This window comes from Haliaeetus leucocephalus, unplaced genomic scaffold (assembly GCF_000737465.1).
Source record: "Haliaeetus leucocephalus isolate CR32 unplaced genomic scaffold, Haliaeetus_leucocephalus-4.0 Scaffold163, whole genome shotgun sequence".
Classification (NCBI taxonomy): domain Eukaryota; kingdom Metazoa; phylum Chordata; class Aves; order Accipitriformes; family Accipitridae; genus Haliaeetus; species Haliaeetus leucocephalus.
The window spans coordinates 1381228-1401238 of record NW_010972599.1 but is presented as its reverse complement, the minus strand read 5'-3'; the positions used below and the strand labels follow the sequence as shown (position 1 = coordinate 1401238).

At 40.3% G+C, this 20011-nt stretch overlaps 1 protein-coding gene across 2 annotated transcripts in view; it reads left to right on the top strand.

Annotated features, from left to right (window-relative positions):
- Positions 1-20011, top strand: part of GALNT13 (polypeptide N-acetylgalactosaminyltransferase 13) — a 135602-nt gene that overhangs the window by 12112 nt on the left and 103479 nt on the right. Inside the window, exon 2 of one of the 2 annotated variants that reach the window (XM_010563057.1) lies at positions 15925-15948. The exons of the other annotated variant lie outside the window; for it this stretch is intronic. Within the exon in view, the coding sequence (XP_010561359.1) occupies positions 15925-15948 (24 nt within the window). The remainder of the gene's footprint in view (positions 1-15924; positions 15949-20011) is intronic. 2 annotated transcript variants of the gene reach the window in all.

The window sequence follows — 20011 nt, the reverse complement described above, 5'->3', positions numbered from 1 at the left end:
CCTTTATGATCTTGCTGGGCTCAGAGGTGAGACCGACTGGCCTGTAGTTCCCCAGGTCTTCCTTTTTTCCTTTTTTAAAAATGGGGGTTATGTTTCCCCTTTTCCAGTCAGCAAGAACCTGATCGGACTGCCACAACTTCTCAAATATGATGGATAGTGGCTTAGCCACTTCATCTGCCAGTTCCCTCAGGACCCATGGATGCATCTCATCAGGTCCCATGGACTTGTGCACCTTCAGGTTCCTTAGATGGTCTCAAACCTGATCTTCTCCTACAGTGGGTGGTTCTTCATTCTCCCAGTCCCTCCGTTTGCCTTCTGTGACTTGGGCGGTGGGACTGGAGAACTTGCTGGTGAAGACTGAGGCAAAAAAGTCATTGAGTACCTCAGCCTTCTCCAGTTCCTTGGTAACCAGGTCTCCCATTTCCTTCTGGAGAGGGCCCACATTTTCCCTAGTCTTCCTTTTATCACCTACGTACCTATAGAAGGTTTTCTTGTTGCCCTTGATGTCCTTGGCCAGACTTAATTCTGTCAGGACTTTAGCTTTCCTAACCTGATCCCTGGCTGCTCAGACAACATCTCTGTATTCCTCCCAGGCTACCTGTCCTTGCTTCCACCCTCTGTAGGCTTCCTTTCTGTGTTTGAGTTTGTCCACGAGCTCCTTGGTCATCCACGCAGACCTCCTGGCGTTTTTGCCTGACTTCCTCTTTGTTGGGATTTATCGCTCCTGAGCTTGGAGGAGGTCACCTTTGAATATTAACCAGCTTTCTTGGGCCCCTCTTCCCTCCAGGTCTTCATCCTGTGTGTGCTACCAAGCAGGTCCCTGAAGAAGCCAAAGTCTGCTCTCCTGAAGTCCAGGGTAGTGAGTTTGTGCCCTCCTCACTGCCCTAAGGATCTTGAACTCCACCATTTCATGGTCACTGCAGCCAAGGCTGCCCATGAGCTTCACATTCCCCACCAGCCCCTCCTTGTTGGTGAGAACAAGGTCCAACATAGCACCTCTCCTCGTTGGCTCCTCTATCCTTTGAGAAGGAAGTTATTGCGAATGCATTCCAGGAACCTCCTGGATTGCTTATGCCCTGCAACATCACCTGTCCTTGCCCTCCCTTTAATCCTGACCCATAGGCTTCTGGTCAGCTCTGCATCTATCTCCAGGTGGAGGTCCATGTGCTCCAGCTGGTCATTGACATAGAGGGAGACACCCCCTCCTCGTCTCCCCTGCCCGTCCTTCCTAAAGACCCTGCATTTGAATCTCCTCCTTACTATTTGGAACTTCAGTGCAGCAGAGTAGTATTTCATCTTGAATGAGTTCTATAGGTTTTAAGAAATACAACAAAACACTGGAGAAATCAGGGCTACTGAGAAGGTGTACAGAATAATAACTGCTACATCAAGTTAGGCTGTCATATGCTGCAACTTTTCTACTTTGCAAAGGAAGAGAAGTGGTTTTTATGCTAGCTTTAAGCCACCATTTTTGACTTTTTTTTCTGAAGCAGGATGATGGAGAATTTTGGGGAAACTTTTGAAATAAATAGTAATTGGTTTTATCACTAAGAAGTACTTTAAAATTGTGTTTGTCTGTATTAGTGCAGTATGGAATTTGAATAATAATTAGAAATCATAATATCTATTGTAAAGCCATGATTGTTTATGTATCTGAATGCCATCCTTTGAGACTTATTTTAGTAGATGTCATGCATAGTATTCATGTATACTGTAATGAAAGTTTTTAGCTACAGACATTCTCCAGAGCCTTGATTGCCAAATCTGACAAGCTAAAGTGAGCATTCATTTGCATAATAAAGACTGAAGAATCAGAGTGAAATTCATTCCAATGTCATCCTTCTTGTCCTTGGGATTCTACTCTGTATTAAAACAAACAAACAAAAACCCAAAACAGGCTCTTACCATTGAGTTGCCATGCAGAAAAATGTGTTCCTATGAGTGAGATTAATAATACCATCTGGTATTTTGTGCCCTTGGTGATATGCCAATTACTAGTGGCAGAAGGGTATCATTTACCTTCAGTATTTGGCTAAAAAGGGCATACTGTTTAATGAAAAAGGAGCTAGGAAACATTTCAAGAGTAAGTTGTGTGGCACTGATAAAATTGTGCATTAGAGAGGATTTTTGCATCAAAGTGGTATGACTTTTTGACACCTCCATATTGAGTTTTATTCTAAATAGCTAAAAGCTTTTCTGAGGCTAAACAGCAAAATAAAATGTATAAAAGATCAGTTAATTAGTTTATTCAAACTGTTTAAAAATTACCTGCAAATGTGCAGAAAAATATTTTGTTTTTCATTGATTCATATACATACACATAGAACTGTTTTTGCAAATACTCAAAAAAAACCCCAGCTCGTACCTTGAAGTCTGTTTGCACATTTTCTATTAAATTTGTGGATTTTCTTCCTTTTAAAAAAGTAGAGTGCGTTAGCAGTATGTTGCACTCTGCTTTCAGTATTATCCTACAACTGTGAAGATTTGTATTCTTCCCTTTTTTAACCCGCCACATTGAGAAGATCAGTACTGGAGTGCAGGCTGAACACTGGTCCATTTTACGCATGCTCAGAGGAGCTGCTGTCATTAATTAAATCTCGTGTATTGGTCTCTTTCCTAATTGTCTGTCTTGACTTATCTGAAACTTTTTTCACTATAAATATTGGCTGGGTTTAATTAAAACATGATATAATCCTATAATTTTTTAATATAGAAATTCATCTTTTTGCATTGTATTGTGTGACTTTATTATTCAGGGTCTATTAAAGTTGGAAGCAAATTGGAAGCGTTTAACTCCTAAATTGCTCAGTTTTCTGCCCCTGTAATGCTGGGTATATCTGCCCAACATTTTCTTTCTTTCTCTTCCCTTTTAAAAATTTTTTGACATGAAATGAAATTTTGTTTGTTGCAGCAGGCTCTGTTCTGATCTGACCCAGTGCAGTTCCACCTCTCCCTCTGTGCTTGAGGCGCTGTAAGTTCATGTCTGCGTTGGGCCTCTTTGAATCTTGGTGGCAGGATCGAATCCTGTTGTCAGGATGCCCGGCATTAGCTGTGACAGAAATAGCCCTGTCCTCCTTCGAGTCGCCATTAATTACACACTCGATAGCTGATCTACATGCAAAAAAATCTGTAGTAGTGCTTTGGAAATGGAAGCATTTTGGCAGAAAAAGTGAAAATGGAATGCATGCTTTAGACTCTTGCAGAAGTGATTTTCCAAAGAGAAGCCCTGTACACTCTCTTTTTGTGCACACGCTAATATGTGCAACACGTCTTCTTTTCCTTGTTCCTCCCTTATTGCTTTCACCAATCCTCACCATGCAGACAGAGACATAATATTGCTGTAAAGTCTTCCTTTTATCAAGAAATGTTAGTATTTGCATTAAAGCTTACAAAAATTTGACCGGCAAAGAAACCTTTTAAGAGGAATTACAATATAAATTTGGTAGGTAAGCCTAGTAGTCTTAAATGTACAAATTAAGAAACATAATTCAATTATAAGTAAAGCTTTGTTTATAGGCTTGTAGGAATAAGTATAATGCTGATCTCTAATTCACAACTTTTTCCCCTTTTTAATAAGGTTTTGTCAATCAATACTAGTGTTTTCGTGTTTTCAATTTCTTTACACATAAAGCTAGCACTGTGTTAATGGAATTGGTGTGTTGCGTGTATTTTCTTACACTGCAGCATACTCTCTCTTAGGTTTTACACTTCTCTTCCATGAGAGGCAGGAATTTATAGAAAGCTGTCCATGTGCTGCCTGAAACGGGTGGAATTATTCCTGGAAAAAATTGGCTTGGTGTTTCAGTAATTTCCTTTTCTATGGTTTGCACAGCTTGCTCTTAAATGTTAGATAATTTTAAATCTAATCATCTGGAGAATATTTTTATATGCAGAATGCCTACTTGTACGCTTTGACTACAGCACTGCAAGACATCAGAACCCCCCCCCCCCCGGAAAATATTATTTTATATTAATTTAAACAGCAGCTTGTCAAATTATGTTGTGAAACTGCAATGGTCAGCAACACATTTTGATATACTATGCTGAAGGAATATACTTGCTATAGTATGTTACAGAATATTTTAAAGTATGAGAGACTAGTGTATAGTTAAAGGGTGTGTATTTTGGAGCATTCTGCTTTCAGAAATGTAAAGATACCTTTATGCTTAGCTTCTGTTTTCTTCTATTCAAATTGAATTTCTAACTTGCTTTCACATTGGGCAGTGATTAAATGGTTGAAAAGCTGTGTTGAGTTCTCGTTTTTTTGGTAACTAATTAAAAGTCGTCTCACATTGTGCTGAGCAAATATTTGTAGGTTTGTGCAGAGAACTTCTCTTTGGACCCTCAGTTTAACAACTAGGTTGGATTTTTTTCAGAAAGTGTATATAAAACTGTCTCCTGAGACTCTTTCAAAGAACTGTTGCTAGGGGTCAGTGTTTTGAGCTTAATAGGGTTTGGGGTATTTTCATTTTAGTGAATACATTTGAACAGGAGTGTAATGTGTTGGGGGTTTTTTTTGGTTGTTTTTTTTCCTGCTGCAAATCAAAATAGATTAGATGTCTAATCTCTAATGCATTTTTGTTGGAATTTCACTTCCTTTTGTAAGTGGATTGTCTTATAGCGTGGTTTTTTAATTATTTTAACCAGGCACTTAAAACATTTAGACATGAGCATGTGTACAGTTTGTATAAAAACTATAATAGTACAAAGGTTGCATCAGATTAATATTTCATTGCATTCTTTTTTAATACCCCAAAAGTAATGATAAAACTTGATGGTTTTTTTTTCTCCTCTTTCTCAGTTTTAGGCAAAATAAATCAGTTTTGTACCATGATTCTAGCTTGTTTAAATTTTCCTAGAGGAAATGGCAAAGGTAGGCCTATTCCACAGAATGCTTATTATGAAACATATTAGGTGCACCATTTAGGAGTATTATGCCATTACCATGTGGTGAGTTCTTCATGGATCAGTCCTTTAAAATCCAGAAACCCACTTAGGACAGAGCGGAATTAGCTGGGATACAAAGATCCTCTTGTGTGCAGGGCACCACATTAATTTGCACAAGCTTGTAGTGGGGGAATATATACATAGATGGCTTTGCTCATGTTCTTTACTGGTTTATTTTATCATGCTTTTATTCAATTGATCCCACTCATTTAATTAGTGTACCAAATCATGCCTTGCATAAAATAAGTAAAATACCTGACTACTAGTGTGTCAGCCAGTGTTGAGAAGTGCTGTGGCCCTGTTAAACTGCAAGGATAATTTAGAGCTAGCACTATTACACTTGGTTTGCCTTTAGTCATCGTGCGAGGACTCTAGCAAGAGTATCTGGTTTCTGTGGTAATTTGTCGGTAAGTGCTTTGAGGCAGGAGAACTAAGCCTGCAGGGGACCTGCAAACTGTTGGTTACTGCCCCCAGATATTCCCCGAGGAGCCAGGTACTTGGAGAGAAGTCTCTTTTGAAGTTGTTTAGAAGCAGGTTAGGTTTGACTCTGGGTATATGTACACGAGTTGTCTCACGAGGGAAATGAAGGAATTTTTGAGTACCAAATATTGAGAATATTTCTGAAGAGCAAGGAGTGCTTAAAGACAGCAATGAAATAAATTAACCCAGTTTATTTACAGTGGTTGGCTCTTCCTTGTGTGGTGATTTAAAGGTTGCAGTAGTGATTGCTTGTCTCTACAGAATTGCAGTTTTTCAGTCCACTTAACTTTAGAAGTCCATGGGATGCTGCTGCTTAGATTTGCCGATCTGGTGTTTATTTTATACTAGAATTTTATTTGGTAAATAGCACTTTCCAACCACATAGCCTTTAAAGCCCTCAAGTCTTTTCTACTTAACATTACGGGACCTCCACGGAGGTTGTGCTCTTTCGGCAAAAATGATGAAACTGTTTTGTCCAAGTTTGTATTGTGGAGCCAGGCAGGAGATCACATTCTGCGTTTGGGCATGTCTTGGCTCCACTGAGGTCAATAAAAGTGCATAGGGACTGTGACAAGCAACATTTTAATAAAACCCCAAAACCACAAAATCTGCCTACCAACCACCCCCCAAAAACCCAACCAAACTACAACCCCAAAACATGTAGACCTCCATAATATGACATCCTGCATAATTATTCTAGTGAATTCAGCTGTATCATAGGCTCTTGCACTGAGATAATTCTGCTCTCCAGAATGTGTTGAATTACAAGAACAATGTTCTTTGTGTAATGTTGATATCTGAAAACCAAATAAAACTTTAATCATAAAAGACTTTCTCCATTAAGTGATAAGAGCCCTTTGTAATAAAAACTTGTCAGTCTTCCATGGTTTAGGAATAATTTAACTGTGTTAAATTCTCTTGTTTTAGAGTTTATATAGCGGCAATCTCCCTTATTTGCTACTCCAGTGGAAATCATACGTTTAAATACGGTATATTGGGACTTTGTGCTAGCGGGTTCAGCGGTTGGTTCCACTTTTGATAGTCTTAAAATTTAACTGCATTAAATTATCCTATTTTAAACTTCATAAAATGTCAATTTGCCTCATTTTGCTACTCAGTGGAAGGCATAATTCTGAGTCGAATGTGCCATGACTCTGGTACAGGCAGATTTAGTGGTTGGTACAAGTGGGCTGGTAGTCTTGAATCACTTTTTGTAATCTGCTTGAGGCAAAGAGCTAGCGGGTGGTTTTGTGGAGCTTGCGGCTTGTTTTGTCATCAGCATTACACATCATGGTGGAGTCAGGGGAATTCTTCCCTGCTGGGACACGCGTGTTCCGGGCGGGATGGGTCAGTGGGATGTGTCGCTGTCTCCAGACTGGTGTTAGCCTTGGGGTGCACCAGGGTAAGGTATTGGGGTTGTCTCCTTGAAGGAGAAATGTAAAATTAGCTGCATTGGGCAAATATGGGGTAGGAAGAGGCTTTTGTTGGCTCTCTTTTTGTTGTTTTGACTACTCAAAGGTCTGTTTCTGTTTTGAAGGTTAAAGATCTGTATCACTGATAAATGTTTTATTCAAGCATTTAATTTAATTTCCTCAAGGATACTGTAACTGATGGTATTCGTTATTTAGGTATCTGTACAGTCCTGAGTGTTAGGTACTTTAATCCTTATTATATGACATGACAAGACAATGAAATTGAAATATATGCTGTGTAAAACGCATTTATATTTATATATTATATTTGCTATACTTCAAGAACCCCTTCATTCTTTTGTTTTAAGAATGAGTAATTAGGTTGTTCTGTTACAGATGCTGAGCTGTGACAGTTCATTTTCCATCTGCACCCCACTGAGGCGGAGGAGAAGAGTGCTGGAGGCATTTGTATACATCCAAAAAAGAAAGCGGAGGGATAGGTTTCGTTTGGTTGGGTTTTTGAATATATATATTTTTTTGCATTTAAGTGGTTGGAGGTGTTTTTTGCTTGGGGTTTGGTTTTTTTTTTTACTGTGTGTTGACAATTGCTAGGAAGCTTGAGTCTACATGTAGATAAATTTTTTCTTATACAAAATGCACATAGTTTTTCCTATATGTTACTTGCTGCTTTGTCGCAGTTTTGAAGATGCCAGTGTTAAAGGAAAACATTATGCTATCTCTACAATGGGGATTTCTTAAACTGTCTTTTAATTGCTAGTTATGTCATCTTCAATTAAATGGTTATGCTTGAAAAATAATTTTATTTTGGTAATGTTTGTGACTTTCTGTAGATACAGAAGTTGCTCTGATATTCTGAGGGTGTACTTAAAAGAAAAAGAGGACAAAAAAAAAAAAAAGCCAGAGCTGTGAACCACAAATTAGGCAAGGCAGATGCTACAATAGTAAATTCTGTTTATCTTGTGTTGAATTTTATGGCGTGATGACACAGTAAGTCTCAGAGAAAAGAACTGCTTCCCCACAACAGATCATGCATCTAAATTTAACTTCTAAACTAAACTGGCCTTGGTGTATTGTTTGTTAATGCTAGTCCATGGTACAAGGAGTAAAAATAAAAAAAAATAATCATTAACATGTACTAAAATTATCCATTCAGGAAGTGTGATGAATCTATATTCTTTCAGTTAGTAGCGTGGAAAACTAATCTTATAAAACCTTAAATATTGGGTATTTTCTAAAATGACCTTTGGCTGTAGATTAACTTAAAACTTTATCGTTCATTTATCTAAGGTTGTAGCTTGAAGGTCTATTTTCTCTGTTTCTGGGCAGACATCTAGAACCACAGACAGAGGGTAACCTGCTTGCTTTTTGAATTTTCAGAGAAATCGATTAGTTTGATTCGCTGTTGTAATCCATCAAAACCAAGCCTTTTGGGCTCACAGGTACTGAGGGCTGGCCGGGAAGGTTTTTGGGCGAGCTGATGAGGCTGGAGAGAGGGAGCTCGGCTGCTCCTTTCTGTTGCTGGCACTGCCTGAGCTTGTCCTGCAGCCATGGGTCGGGACTGGGTCTCCTGTCTGTATTTCTTCCACAACTCAGGATGAGCAATGCCAGCTGTCTCCTCAGCCAAACAATTCCAGCAACTTGTTACCCTCCTTTTAGAAAGGTTTTTTTGGTATTGTTTAGACTGAGTCTTTCCTGCTGCAAAAAGAAGATGCACAATCGCTCTTTTGCAGAGCCCAGATAGCCCATGCGCCTTTTGCCGCTTGCAACGCCCTTGCAGTGATTTGAAGACTGTAAGTCGTCTTGTCTTCAGGCTAGAAAACCATGTTCCTCTGGTCTTGCATGATTGTTTTATATCTCTAGCAGTTCTCCTTGCTCTCCTTCTGCATCTTCCCTCGTGCTAGGTGTTTGCAATGTGGTGCCTAACGCTGAGCACAGCACTGCATCAGAAGGGAAGATTGCTTCCCATGCTGCGCGGGCTCTGCCCCATCCACGGTCTCGCTTTTCCCTCAGTGGCATTGTGACTTATCTTCCGTTTGTAATTCTCTGCAGCTCCCAGGCTCTTTTGGCATCAGAGGAAAAATGGAAAAGGAAGAGGAAAATCACGATAAAAGAACAGTTTAAAGGTCAACTAAATGAGAAAATGGAATGATGAGAAAATAATAAGCTTCAAAGACGTTAGGACTTCTCTCCCTGAAGACTTTCAGGTGCTTTTTGTAAACAATGGAGAGATGGCCATTTCTAAAAAAAAATAAAATTTAAAAATTTTAGGAGTAGAAGTTAATAGCCTATTTCTTTTGTAATATTGGAAGGTATAATTAAAACCTGCTGCCAGAATGGAAGTGTAATTGCTAATGTGAATTACTATACCAAGGAGACATACAACAAGGGAAAGTATCAGGCATTTGGTGACAGTTTGGAGCTCCCAACTCTGTATTTTCAGCTTCCTACTGCTTTTATAGTCAGAATTGTTACACCATAAATGTGGAAAAAGAAGGAAAAAAACCTTCCTAAATTATCACACAGGGTACAGTTAAAACAACTTCTTGAGACAGTATAAGTAGATAAATGCTATCATCAGTTTCATTTGTAAGTCTTAATTTTAGCTCGCAAATACCTGTACACACACTTTTTATTAAAAATGCCTTTTGCTTTGAGCTTTCCATGATTAAGGATGGCATTGATACACAGGCTGGATTATGTGAAATCCTTGCCATTACAGCAGAAATTCTAAGTTTGAATAATACTGAGCATGTAGTTCTGGTACTATCCTGTCCGGTCTGCTACTGGCAAGCTCAGTGCTTTGATACGCATTTCAGGATGAAATTTAAGATTTCTTTTGGTTGGCTTATAGGAAAAGTTTAAACTTTTGTGATCAAAGTTAAACTTGTGGGTGGAATGGTGGAAATGGAAAGGAAATCTTTCAGTGGGCATTGCCAGTACAGCTACAGCATGCTGATCAACATTTTCTGAGGGTAAGAAGCTTTAATGTTTCAAACTGTCTAAAACTACCAGGGATCAGTAAAGCTGTAGGTGTGCACTGACACACTTACGTCCTTTGATGCTATTCCCAGGCCCACTGCGTTGCAGCACTGTCGCCTGGCTTCCCAGGTACGATTGTAGGCTTTCTCTGGCTGTAACCCCTCTTGTTTAATATCAGTCCAAGCATCAGAAATCGTTCTTCACACAGATGCATCACAGTTCAAAGGCCCCTATCAAGGAGAAGCAGAATAAAGGCTTGAAGGAGGAGACTCTATCTAATAAGCTTTGAGAAGCATTGGATTTGTGGATGAAAAAAAGTCTCCAGCGATGGCAGAATCTGTTCAGGAGGTGACTCGAGTTGCTTGTAAGCAAGTCACAAAAGTCTTTCGCAGATTTGTCAGGGTGTGCATTTATTGGGTGGTTCTGTGCTCGTGTTCTGGAATATACACTTAGTCCATAGAGTGCTTGGTCTTCCTTATGTTAGAGTGATATAAATATATGAAGAAAATAATATAAATAACAAACTAAGTCCAACTATAGAGCAGCAGAACTAATTGTAAGATCTGGCAGCAGGACTAGCTGCCTTTGGAGCTCGGGGCAGGAGTTCAGTCAGTTCACCCCAATCACGTCTTGGGTTTTGTCTTTTCTAGTTAAAACTTAGCTTATATCTGTTGGGCTGAAGATCGGAGACAAACATAGTTCATCAGTGTGCATGAGAAGTCTATGCTGTAATGGAAACCTTCTCATTTGTTTATAAAATTCAGCTATTGTGCAGTTGTGCTTCTATTCCAGGCAAAAGCACAAAGCTGAAATGGGGGAGAATGAGCACTCTCAGTGGGTGTCTTTAGGGTGCTTTTTAAGGATGTCTTTTGTGAAAGTTTGGTGCAGGTTGGTAGGGCAGGGGAGGCATTTATTTGCTTGTCTTTAAACCGAGCAGATAGGAGGGGTATAAATGCATTCTCTTAGCTTATTTGCTCTGTCTACACCTTCTGTGAGGCCCGCTAATGAGACAGGCTGGGAGAAGTGCTGTCCATTTTACGTCCTAACAGAGGAAAGAGGGAGGGAGCGCCACAGAAAGTGTCGTGGCTGACACAGCGTTTGCTGTCTTGAAAATGCTGTGTTGTAAACATAAAACTTGTGTTTTATCCTGTGAACTAAGAGGCTGATAATGAGATTTTACGTAAGTACTTCTGGGAATTTCCCAATGATAATCTCGTAATTAATTCTACATCGTAGAGGTCTGCTGTCAGCCGCTCACCTCCTTTAATTGTCACTGGGGCCGTCTGCGACAGGCGCAGGTGGAGGAGAGCAGGAGCAGGCAGAGCAGGCTCTGGTCTGCTACGTGCTGAGCTGGCTCAATGGGCAGGAGGAGACAGATGGATGGGGATGCGCTGGTTTTGGGAGATGCTCCCTTGTGATCTACTTATAATCTAGTTCTTCAGCACATGGACCTTCTGTTGATGAATTAGGGGCTCCTTATATTGGCTAAATTGTTATATTGATAATTGATTAATTATTATAACCTAATGTAGTCACCAGGGTATGTGTGGGGAGAGGGTTTAAAAAAAAAAAGGCAATCTGTTAGGAAAAATTTTCTTTCTGTCAGACAGATTTATGCGTGTGTATTATTTGATGTTCGTGTCACAGTATAAAAACAAGCAGGTGAACACACAGAGCCATAATGCATTTTAGAAGAGAGGAGGAAAGGACTGTCAATTAATGAGTCTTTTTTTTAGCCTTGGCAGTTCTGGAATCAGTCCTTGTATTCCTCTGTCCATCCTGTCCTCTAGCGAAGTGTGTAAGGAGATTGACAGGCCAGGGCAAAGCATGGGTAACAAATTGGGGTGTTCTGCACCTCAGGACCCCAGGAGAAGCCTTTGCTGGAAGGAGAGGGTGAAACGCACCCAGAAATTGTGGAGCTCGCGTTCCTCAGGGCTCCTGAGCCCGTGCCGACACATGCCATATTTCATATGAGCTTGCGCAACACCTCCTCAAGCAGCCAGACAGAGCTCTAGGCTCCTAGGTGTATGGACGTGCTGAGTGTTTTCTCAGAGCAAAATGGTAGGAAAAATTCTATCACCTGATTATCCTTAGGAAAGGATGCTCTCTAGGTAGGAGCAGTGCAGCGAGTTACTGACTGCTGGTGCGGGGCTGCTTGCGTGGGGACCGCTGTGCTTGCCGGTACGGTGAGAGGAGCACTGCGCTCCAGACCAGAGCTTTCCTCTCTTCGTGAGGCTGCCAAGCAGGACAGAAGGTCTTTCTCCTCTCATTCATCATGCTGTGTTTAGATCATTAGCACAGAGTTTTTTATGGGTATGTTGGCTGTTACAGGACTGATAGAGAAAGGTTCATTCTGAAGTTATTCCCCAAAGTGGCATCAGATTCTTCATTTCATGGAAAGGTACTTTCTTGAGTACACAGTAATACTTCTTCAGATATTGAAATGTAGGTCTTTCTTTGATATTAACTTCTTGTAATGCTGAGACATTCACAACTATGAGAGCAGCTATGACTGTTTACAGGTATTGGCTGAAACTGAGGAAGGGGAAACAACGTGAAGAAAGGGGAAAGAAGTAAAAGTTTCTGCCTAGTCAGCTTGGAAACATTGAACAAACACAAGAGACTGTCAGGTATATATAAATGGGATTAATTTTTTTTTCCCCTGAAGGAAAGGCAGTACATGTCTATTGTGTGTGCAGTTGCAGTTGTGAAGGACTGTGATCCAGGGAAGACCATTCAGGTCTGCATTTTGATGTTTCCGTGGCTTGGCTCGAGCACTGCAACAGGAGTCGTGAGAATTTGGTTTAGTCTGCTTGTGCCCTAGACCTTCTATCAAGGCACAAGGCAAGGCGGCAGGGCACCAGGGATGGAAGATCCCTCCGCTGCCTCCGCGCAGCATCGAGCACCAGCGGGCACAGCCTCCTGCGGGCGATGGGAAGGGGTAGTCGTGTCGAGAATTCCTGTTCTCTGGTTCTGGAAGCAACACATGCAGCATCGCTTTGGCTGCGCTTGGGCACTGCTGCTGCGCACGCTGCAGACGGAGCCTAAATTCATGCATGCCTTGCTTGTGCCAGCTCTTAAATGCCAAGAATCATATTTTACAGATACAGAGGAGCAGTATGAGGCTTATTAATGCTTGGAAATGTTATTGGCTCTTGTGAGCAGAAAAATATTAGCCTTCCGATTAAACAAATAGTATCTAAATTAATTTTAATTTAGTTTTCAACCTTTGTGTTTTACTTTTTCTTATCGCTATTCTGAAACCTTTTGAAACAAGTCTACATAGCTCCTCCATGCTGCAAGAAGAATTCAAGCCTCTTTGTGCTTGATTTCACTATGCCTATGTGATAGTCCTCTGGATATCACAGCTTTAGTCAGTATTTCTTCCCTTGTGTTGAAAATGTTTGTTCTTAAATGGGTTCTTTTCAGGGAACACAAGTAATTACTCTCATTGTTGTGTGTTAGTTACTTGTTACTGTAGTTGGTGGAGCTGATGGGTTTAAATTTGTTTGAAGTCTTTTAATCTTTAGACCCTATACTACACGCTACCATAATGATGATGCTAACACATCCATTAATTTAGCTAATGCTTTACAAAATTGACAATTTTCTCATCTGTTGCAGCCATACATAACTGCTGAAACACACACAAGATGTCACACCCCCACAAAACCTCTTCAGAAGAATAAACATATTTATGTATCCTCTAAATGCAGTCTGTCTGTTTTCCTGCAGCCTTCATGCTGTGCTGAAAATAGATTTTACTGAGTCTTAGAAGCACATGTTTAAAACATAATTGAACTGAGTTTGTGTAGAAATTTCTTCTTTGCTTGCCTGCACACATGCACACTCATGCTAATTCCTTGACTGTGAAACCCTCTTTGCTTTCGAGTTCATGTCTTCTGAGATCTGATCATCTTTGGCTATTGGGTTTCTATTTTTGCATTTTACAAATTTGTTTTTGTTGCCAGCACATTTCCTGTCCCTCTTCTGTCTTAACTTGATTGTTTTTTGCCATTTTAATTTTTCAAATCTTCTTTGGTTATTCTTTTTTTTTTAACATATATATATATACACACACACAGACACACATGTACATATATATGTGTGTCTGTGTGTATATATTTTCACTTTTTTCCTAAACTAGGTTGATATTCTGTGGAATTGTTAGTATTTTAACTCTGCCATCTTAATGCATCTCATTAGAGGTCTATTATTTTTTTTATTTTACCTCTGATTTGCGGGTATGTTGTGGAATTCGTACATGCTACTTCATGGCCATTTTTGATGCAGCAAGTGTTGGCACTTGTGCCCATCCCAGGGACTAACAAGTGAAAAATCTGACAAAAGCAGCAAACCTGTGCTGGCTGTTTTCCACTGCTGGCAATCCAGTATGGGTGACGGGGTTGTCTCGTGGTGCGCAGCCGGGTGACTCTCCTGCATCCGTGCATTAATCGGCACGATGTCCTGCTCCGTGGCTGAGGCTCCCACAGCCCTTCCTAGCGGGTGGTACAGCCGCCTGCTTGCAGGAGAGGTCAGGTAAGTGCCTTTGTGTAATCGCCCTGTGATTGTAGCCCTGATGGTCAAAGGCCTTTAAGAGAGAGATAAGCCTGTAAGGAAGGGTAGCGTATCTTTTATTACTCGTTTGATGTAGCTGGAAGGGGAAAGGCGAGCTTTCCCAGTACACGGGCCTGACCTGAGAAGGGTCCATCTATCAACTGATCTAATGAAAACTCTTCCCTCTCTCTCTGCCCAGTCCTCGTTACGATAAGCTTATTGGGAGAAAACCCAATTGACAAGAATCTCTTTTTAGGTATCACTAGGCAGCCACTTCATTCTCATTAAATAAGGTTATATATGTGACGAGGAATGGCTTTTAAGGTTGTAAAATTGATTGGCAGACCTGAGTCGGTAATCGAGCACACATCGTTGCTGCTCCTCAGTTTCATAGTCCTCCCTGGGGACGGTGGGTCTGGGTCCCTGGGCAGCGGCCGCCGGCTGCGACCATCAGTGACACTCTTCACAGGGCAGTAAGTACCCTGTCTTTTTCCCCTGTCGTAGCTAACAAGCAAAGGTATGCTGGAAGGTGACACAAATTAAATTGCAGCTCAGCACTGAATCCTTTTAAGGACTCTAATACATCAAAGAAGCATTGTTCTACACATTTGAACTGACTGCCCAGCCGCCTTATACTGGAGAGAAGTAGGTGCCCTCGGGACGTGCCTTTCCCTCTCCGACAACTGGAGGAAGGCTTTCTCAGTCTTTGATGGGTAAATTGAAATTAGATTAATCCCATCCCAACTTTATTTTCCTGTCTAATATCATAAGATCTAAATATCGCTGTCTGATCCCCTAATAAGAAGTCTTGCATTTTTTAAACTTTTTTTTTTTTGCTAGCAGACAAACTTCTTTGTGCATACAAGAACTAGTAGCAAATTGTATTCTGAAAACCCAGACTCTGCAGGTGGTATGGGAAGGCCCTTTCCCTGCTTGGATATGAAATGGGAAAGGGAGAGAAGGTGTAAATGTCAAAGATTTTAATTTAGGAGGCATTTCAGTACTTTCTTCCAGCCTCAGGAGAGGGTGGTCCATGTTACTCTATTCTGAAATGTTAATCTTGGTTACATTTGGGCACAGAAAATGTGTGCAACTGTAAGGCATAATTTCATGCTTAAATTGTTTCAGTAGAGTACTGGAAGATGTTTTGTCATAAATATAGAAAAAATATTCTTTTTTAAAAAAAGATGATGCTCATCTAATATCAAAATGAGGAAGGTTGTAGAGTTGAGAAAGGAATATTTGTCTTCCTAAAATTCATCATCTGTTGAATTTGGGCAAGAGTCCAGAGCAGACATATTTTCCATGGCTGCTTTTCAGCCATTTTTGTGGCTAGTGTTAAACTTTTAAATTCTTCTCGTCTTTATTTGAGGAATAAATTAGAGTTAAGGGATGGTTTTGTACAGTGGGTAGTTCTGCTAAAGTAACAAAGTGGGCACTTACTAAGTTCACAGCAAATGCTTCTATGTCCTGCATCTAAATAAGTGATTACGATGTTAACCGTACTAATATTTTTGTACGGTTCAAGTGCTACAGGGAGTTCAAAGACCTCGCTCCCAGGTGTCTGGAGCTCTCAAGTCTAAGTGTTTCTCTCTGTTGAGGTGTAGGATGAGAATTGTTTCTCCCTATGTCCCACTACATTGTCCCTCTCGAGCAGTTTGTCCACGCGGGATCGCTCCTCCGAGGGGAGAGATGAGTTTGGTGCAAACTCTGGTGGAACGGAGGAGCTGATTTTTTTCCTCTGCCTGAAACTCATGCAAATAGCATCTCCTGCCCCATTTCTAGAGGAGGTGGCATTTCCAGCCTGGCCATGGTGGGTGAAACTCCATGCGGTGGTATGTCCTTGCCCACGTGAGCACCAGGCTGATTACTGCAGTGCGCTTCGCCTGGCGTGTCACCTGCCTTTGCTTTTTTTAATTACTGCATTGATCAGAATTAATGGACGCATTTAAAGTGGGACAGTTGGTGTATTGCAATAAAAAGGAGAATAAATAAAGGCTAGAGCAATTAGGTAAGCCTGTCCTCTCACTGCAAGTTTCCGTCTTTTTTGCTGCCTTTCCTGCTGGCTGTGGGGCTGTGCTGCCGGCCTCACTGGCAGGAGATAAACTGCTCATGGATTAATTTAAATGAAAAACTACAGTCCTGACTCACAGTGATGTCCTCATGCTACTTTGCTCTTCCAGCAAAGGAAGAGGGGCTAAAATGCAAGCTAATTTTAGAATTATCGTGTTTTTAATGTGAGTGCATTCATCCTAGCCATTACTTAGTGTAATGAATTTCCCGACTTTGTTGTGCAGATTTAGTGCAGATTCCACAAGAACAATTAATACGTGGCAGGAACTGGGAGGAAGTGACTCTTCTCAGGTTAAAAAAAAAATGGTTCTCAACAAAATTTCATATAGGTTCAGCTGCGAAATAGTGACAAGACAAATACTGCCTAATTTAATTATATGCATATTTTTTGTTTTATTTTACAGTTCTGGTTTTCCATTGAAATATGTTGCAAGCTGGAAGACATTAGCTATGATATTGTCCTAATTTCATTGCAGCTGTTTCTGTTATGGTTCTTCTGACTTCCATTACTCAAGCAAGCTTCTTTCTCAGTGATTGCAGTTAAACAAGAAACCTTGGTACATTTACAGCTATGTATTTGTAGTTGTGCTATTTTCTCTTCCAGGAGCGTCTTTTGGGAAAGATTATGTTCCATAGAAAACTAAGCTTTCAATATAAACCATAGAAAAATTTAACATATATCCGTATTGGAAGCGTGGTGTTAATGACAAATTACTTTTTAAAGGGTTTATGCAATTTTTTTCTTTTAGTGGGTCTTGATTTATATAAAAAGAATGTGCCCATAAAGTACAGTTTATTGTATAGTGAGCTCTTCTTAAAAATACAGTGCTTGTATTGATCATCCCTGGTATCCTGTATACATGCAATCAGCCTAACTGAACTTGTCTATATAAACAGTCTTTTTTAAAAAATCTATTTCAGCAAATAAAAATGCATGAAGTGCTTTAATTAAACCATCCGGTGTGTGCATGTAGGATGCAGTTTCTTGGAAGAATGATTAGTTTTGTGTATATGAAAGAATTATTGGCTCTGTGCACAAACTGATACCATACTGGTGACCAGCAGTTGGTGCAGGGAAGCAGAGCATCTGGCTCATCGTAGCCTGGGCGGAAGGTGCTGTACATCCAGGGCATTCTCTCATTAACTGGAAGAGCAAAAAAATTATTGTTTAAATTCTAAAGCAGATGCCATCTTGAAAAATAATAAATTAGAACAAAAAATTTGATGATGGTAAATCTAAATATATTTTATAAAAGCTAAGTTACACTTTTTTTTTTTTATATATATATATATATGAGATGCCTTTTAATATGTTACAGTTTAACCTGATAAAAGCAGTGTATGCACTCTCCTGAAACAGTAAAAGAATTATTTCTGGAGTTACCCAGTATACCTCTGGTCTTTTTGTGACTTTTAAGCGAATATTGTTTGCTTTACAAAAGGTGATTCTGTCCCCTCCAAATACCTCTTTTAGAGTGATTTGTCCTAAATTGCAATTAGGATGTGATTTATTCTTAGGGTCCCTGCCCCTTAAAGTTGCATGTTTTAGGTTTTAACTTTCTCTTTATATGCTTAACACAATACACCCATACGTACAAAGTGTGTGTATGCAATGTATGTATGCGTGTTACCATAGATTGGCAGTTCTGATATTTTTAACGCGGCACTTCAGTATCACCTTTTTCTCTAAGTTTGTGGTTAGCATCTTGTGCGTGGGATGACTGAAAACTAGTTGAAGTAATGCTTCAGAATCAGTTATTGTTTTCCAGTTCTAATTGCCATAGCCTTGCAGTCAGGTACGTTGGTTCCTTTCATTCCTGATACTGGGTGGTGCTCAGTGATGGTTCCCAGCGAAGGACTGAGGAAACAACCTGCTTCTTCCACTGCTTATATTCATAGCAGTTGGATAGAACTTTCCTCTTCTTTCATTGTGTAGTCCAGCTAGTTTATTCTAGGCAGCACTAATGTAAATATGTGAAATTTGTATTTTAGGAAATATCAAACTAAGTAGGAGTCATGTAAACAGCATATTGTATTTCATTGTGTTGATGCAACTCATACAGTTTTTATATTGAATGAGGTATGAATGGGGACTGTGATTTGCCTGCAGTAAATTGGACTAATGGAGAGATTGATAGACTTTTTTTTTTTTTTTTTAAATGGGATTCTTTTCCTGTCTATAAACTAAAACTCTCTGTACTGCAGATGTTATGTGTGTGCGCTTCCCTTCTAAAGTGTAGGTTGCTTTGGGTTTGGAAAGCCAATTTGTGACGGTGTTCAGGTGCAAGTTTGAAATTTTAAGATACTTTACTGTTAGGAGACTTCCCAGTGTAAGCTCAGATTGCTTATTTTTTCTAGTTATATTTCTCCTTTTTTTTTCCCCTGTGCATCTTTAGGATGTAATCTGTATTGGTTTAGCCTTACTTGTCACTTTCTGTATAGACTGGTCACTTGGCTGGTGTATGTAGATGGGAAATAATGGATTAAGCCAGTCATGATGGGATGTGTTACTGTTATGAAAAGGATAATCTGGTCCTTTCTTCATCCTTAGAGAGCTTTTTCTAATAGGATTAAGGTGGATGTGTGTGGCCTGAAAGCTGATGTTTAAAATTTGATGCATATAATAAAACCTGAAGAAGTTAAAGCCTGCAAGTTAAAAAAGCACATGTTACACTACAGACCGTCCTGTTGTCATTTAAGACCAAATCAGACGTGATTTCATACCAGCTTGGCCCTTAACTTTCGTTCATGAATGGGAACCGATGGTGATGTTTTCTGACAACGGCAATTCTGCAGGAGGTATCCCGATGGTACCACCGTACAGGAATCGATCCCTGCTCTCGTTGTGCTCGGCAGCCCTTTGGTGGCGTGGAGCGGTGCAGGGGTCCGTGCAGCACCCCGGGTACGGGGCTGCCGTGCTCTGCCCCCCCTGCTGTGCTCCTCTCTGTGGGTCTGACAGTCACCTCTGCTGTTTCTGGAGTCGATTACAAATCCTGTAGCTGTTTATATTACAGGCTTTAATTTTTTTTTTTCCATGTTTCTGAATAATAAGCCATGCTAAAATTGTAACATATGGCTATGAATCTATTTTCATTCCTCCTTGCCTTTAATTAGAAATGAGAAAATTTCTTTCGAGGTTCTTTTCAGTATCCAACTCTTCTGTATTTTCCTTGCTACTTACTAAATCCTGGTGCGTGATCACATTACCTCTTGCTAGGAAGCGACTAATTCGACTAATGTATAATTTTGCACAAAGCATAACCGGGCTGTGGGGGAGAACTGCGTGTCCTCGGAAGCTATAGACCCAGTGGAAATCCATACTTTCCTCTTAGCTTACAGCTTCTGTTGGAGTTCAGTCTCCCTTCAATAGAGAAAAGCAGCAGAGCTCTGGAGGGTGAATCCCAGCCGGCTGAGCAGCATTTCCAATGAATTCCAATCTCCTCTGACCAGAAAGCTAGCCAGCTCCTGGCCAACAGGCTGGAATGACACGTGAGACTTGGCTTTAACCAGCGAGACTGGAGTGTTCCCAAACAAAACCAAAA